Raw genomic sequence first — 4,823 nt, forward strand, 5'->3', positions numbered from 1 at the left:
CAGAGTAGCCTATAGGCTATAGTGTACATTCAACACTCGGAATTATCTCGCACACATGCAAGAAGCAAAATCATAATTTTAACGACAAAGTTGCTATAATTAACTTAATTGGGAACTGAAAGTTCATCTGAAAGAAAAAAAAAGTCATAGCCTAAGCTACATTGACCTCCCTTTGTTCTCGAATTGACACCGCGCAAGCGTCATCAAAGGAGCTGGAGAAGGCCAAAGAGGCAAAATACGCCTCTTACTAAAAGCTGAAATCTCTTTCCTTTTCTTAAAAGCTCTCATTAAAAATAGTAAGCAGTGCTGTTCACATATCGAAGTATGTGTGCCAGATGTCTGGATAGGTCTGAGCTCTAGCTCCCACCCTCCTCTGCCATTGGCCGCCGCGCTGTCTGATTCTCGTGACCAATAAACGATGGAGAATCGTGTTCTTCCGGTCAGTGGACTAACAGTCTAGGCGAGCGCAGCAGCACTGCACGTCGTGGAGCGATGGTGCTCGGAGAATCGAGACGTTAGTTTATGAAACGGCAAAAAGGAGACACGGACAACAAAGACCCCGCATCTATCGGAGAATATGAGCAAGGAGGACGCGTCATGTCAACCGGCTTCTTTGAAGTTCACCATTGACAATATCCTCAACTCCAAGTCGAGCAGCAGAAACTTTGACAGCTGTCATTCACAGACATCGCTTGTAGTGTGTCGGGATGGCTGTCTGCATCATCCCAGAGAGAGCGAGGTTCCATGCAAAGAAGGGTCAGATGCAAGATTGCACACCATTGGTAAGATATTGCTTTTATCTTTAGCACAAATCTGCAGTATTATTAGTTGTACTGTCATTTTTGAGCGCATATCAATAGCATGTGACTGGCTTTCAGATAAAGTCAACAGAGAGGGAGATGGGACTGTGGCGGACGCGCTCAAAACCGTCGACACGCGCAGCGAGAGCGCGGACAGCTGCGATGACGGGCAACAAAAGAACAACGGCAAGAAGAATAAACTAATGACGAAAAAGAAAACGCGCACTATATTTTCAAAAAGACAGATCTTCCAACTGGAATCTACGTTTGACATGAAACGCTATCTGAGCAGCGCGGAGCGCGCGTGCCTGGCGAACTCTTTGCAGCTCACCGAGACTCAAGTCAAAATCTGGTTTCAGAATCGACGGAATAAATTAAAAAGACAACTGTCTACTGAACTGGAGGGACCGACTAGCGATTTCAGTGATGTTGGAAAGACGGTACCGCTGCCAGCTTTATATACTAAAGAGAATAATCTGCTCGGAAGGTGCATGCTTCCAATGCCTCTACCAGTCGTGTATCCTGGAGGTAGCGCGCCTTACTTTTATTTCTCAAACGCCAGCAAGTATTTCAGCCTGTTTGATGGAGATATATGACTTAGAAAAAAACCCTCGCACAGGGGACAAAGTAGCTCATAAAACAAAAAAAACCGACAACACGGCCCAACTCAAATTTTGATAACAAGCATTATCGGCCTTTTTGTGTGTTTTGCTGAGAACATTGTTCAGCTATCGGTCAGTAAAGGAGCTGGCTTGTATTTCTATGCAAAAGCCTATTTTATTTATTGTATGCTGTACAAAATTTTATATAGGCCTAAATAATAACACCTAGCATATTATACTCCGATTACAGTGCATCAGATTCAGCAGCCATACTGGCAGAAATGCCGGTGCCAATCACCCTGTCTTCGCATGGCAGGACATTATAACACAAATGTTTTACTGTTTACATTATTATTATTATTAATATTATTATTTTTACATCTCCGCCAAAGATCGATTATTGATGCATGCATTTGTATTTTAAATGGCCCTCTAATTTCAAAATGAGCAATTAAAACGTATTTAAGTGAATGTATTGGTTATTTTACATTTAACGCATGTTTGTATGTTTATTCCTTTTTATCGTTTTCAGCATAACCTGGCCAATTAAGTAGGCTATACTACCAGAGTGTCATTAAATATTCTGTTTTACACTTGCTTCAACAGAAAACTTTTGTGTCCTGGCTTTTTTGTATTAGCAACTTGTTGGGGTTTTATCCATTTAAGAACGTTTTGATAGGCAACTGAATCAGTTGTAAATATCATTGCAAACTAGGTCAGACTCACGGGTGTTTATTAAACACGTGAGTCTCATTAACAGTGTTAAGAGTCGCATGTTCTTGAGGAATTATCTATGGCAAGCCAACAAAATCTTACCGGAAAACAAAGTAAATTCCGATGACCAAGCCTATTATACTCGGAATAAGTCTCAGGGTTACAGACCCCAACGGGCGGCTTATTCCACCTGAGGATAGCCTATATCCTCTAACTCTGTTAAAAATAATAATAATAAAAAACCGGACATGTATTGCCTAACAATGAACTAAAGTGTCAATAAACTTTCGTGCAAATATAGGCATTACAAAGTTCTACAAACGTGCATTTTACATTCAGTTTTATAGTGTTTTATTATAAATCAGCCTGCTTAAAGTTTCGCGTCATAATCTTGGAGTAAACATTACTCAGTGTTCATTAATACATTTTAAAATGAATAGCTGAGATTAGGCTAATTTACGTGGCTGTGAGAGCCCAATAGCAATACTTTTTATTTTTCCAAATCTTTCATTTGTGGCCTAAACTTTCTAAATAATTTGCGTGTACGCGAGTGTAGTAAATAGTTTAAACAGTGACGTTAGGCCTATATTCTTAAAAGAATAATTCAGTAATTACAACGGTTACAAATTTCTTATTTCTAGTGAGGTCATGTTAGGCCAAGGTACAGTTTCCACTGAAAGAATGAAACTTAAGAAGGTGTCTGTTGTCATTTGGGTTCTGCTCGTCAGCTCTGTGATTCACAGATACTTGACCTAATTTAATTCTTTCAGCCGTTGAGTTGAAAACGTGGCAGTCTAGCTATTTTTCTCTCTTGCAGTGCTAATAATAACTATACGTTATTAAATAAGCAAGGTAAGTAATTATTAAAGTTTTATAAAGCTAGATAGGCTACTTGCTCTTCCGAAAAGGAATAGAGTTGACAGACGCTATTTGCTCGAGGATAAGAGACTAGGCCTACCTTAAGGTTAATTGTTTAATTTTCTTAAACATTAAATAATAGCAAAGATGGTTAACAGCAGCCTCGTAGATAGCAGCAAAATTAGTTGTTTGTAAACAAGCTAAAATGCTGTAGGATAATCTCCTTTTACACGGACAAACTATTGCGATTCCGGTTTACATTAGCTACTCTCGAATGCAGCATTTAGCAAAACAATTCAATCATATAATAATGTGAAAACAGATGTCACTTCAAAAATTAATTCTAGAACATTTTAAAAGATAAACAACACATCCAAACTGACTTTAACATTAAATGTAAGAAACAAATATAACATCTCGACTGTTGTTTTATTTTTAGCCAGATCGCCCAATATGGGTTCTCAAACAACAGGAGCATTTTAAAAACTCGCACAGATCTTGGGATGATTAGGCCCTATCAATAATGTTTAAATGTTTTCTGTCACTGAAATGATAGTTCTCACAAAACACTTCCAAACCGTATGAAACAGAACTTTTACAAAAGCAATGCAAAGTTGAAAAACAACTAGGCTAATTGAAGTCATTTTAAAAAATTTAAAAGAAGGAAAATGGCTAACCTAACGTTAATACTAAAATGCTACTCTATATACTTTAACCTATTAACCTGGATTGCATTACTGTAAATGTGGATTTCAATTAAATAGAATGTTGTGTAATATGTCATGGATTTTAAAGTGGAAAATTAAAGTTACTGAAGGCTAAATACATTTTACCATCTGAACAAATTTTCGGAGAAAATAAAACTTTGGAAGCTTTTGACAACTTGCTGGATAATGTGACAGTATTTCTTTTACAGCATGCAACCATTTCACACATGGAAAAAAGCTTAATACTTCAATCTTTATATAGGTCTTAATATCTCAAGCATTAATGGGTTGAATGCTTTGTATCAATAATGTAACCACATAATCAAAATGTGGTTTTGAATACGGCACTATATGGAAAAAGTCATACTGGTTGACCACTGGCCAATAGTAACTTCTACGACCACCACTGTCAATCTTATAAACACATTAATATTTCTGCATATAAGGTTCTGAAGTAACCAAACACTTTGGGCCTTTAGGGCCAAAGTGCCAAAATACAGTGATGCTGTACACTTCACTCAAGCCATTTTTTCAGGGATGGACTCCGATTTGGTTCTGAGGTGGCAAGGTAATCACTGTGATTTCAGTGTTGGATACCTAACTCCATCCATCAATTGCTACAATACTGCCCATTAACGCATGGGATCTGTTAATGGTCTAGAGTCTGCGTATATGTGTAAGTGGGAGGGGGGAGAGCAGACTTCCTGTCTCTGTGAGAGAGTGATGTCTCAATACAGGGAGAACACCTTCTGTCGTCCTGCACTTTGCTCCAAAACCACAAGGTTCAAATGACCTTCCACCCCTCCACTTTATATCCCTGCCCTCTCTGGTCCCATGGCCAAAAGGAGGAGAAAAATCCATTAAAACCAAGGCCTGATCAAAGAAGCCACAACACAAACATGCCATATGTACAGGTTTAAGGGTATCAATGACTACAGTGGGTTATGGATGTCTCTGTACTATAGTATTGATTGATGGCACCTTTAAATGTAGAATAAATGATGGTTTTGAGTTTCAAGAGTCACATGAAGTTTTCAAGTGAAACAGATATATTACACACACTTATATATATATATATATATATATATATATATATTCTATTATATCTATTAAAAACACAGGACAATCTCCATTACATTAAG

At 37.9% G+C, this 4,823-nt stretch overlaps 1 protein-coding gene across 1 annotated transcript; it reads left to right on the forward strand.

Annotated features, from left to right (window-relative positions):
* The first annotated feature begins 328 nt into the window (after positions 1-328).
* On the forward strand, positions 329-1,969 carry hmx4 (H6 family homeobox 4). The gene is made up of 2 exons (XM_058785605.1): positions 329-782; positions 879-1,969. Exons 1-2 carry the CDS (start codon positions 578-580, stop codon positions 1,394-1,396), a joined length of 723 nt encoding a protein of 240 aa, XP_058641588.1. The 5' UTR covers positions 329-577; the 3' UTR covers positions 1,397-1,969.
* Positions 1,970-4,823: the final 2,854 nt, after the last annotated feature.

The sequence above is a fragment of the Onychostoma macrolepis genome, chromosome 01, assembly GCF_012432095.1.
Source record: "Onychostoma macrolepis isolate SWU-2019 chromosome 01, ASM1243209v1, whole genome shotgun sequence".
Taxonomy (NCBI): domain Eukaryota; kingdom Metazoa; phylum Chordata; class Actinopteri; order Cypriniformes; family Cyprinidae; genus Onychostoma; species Onychostoma macrolepis.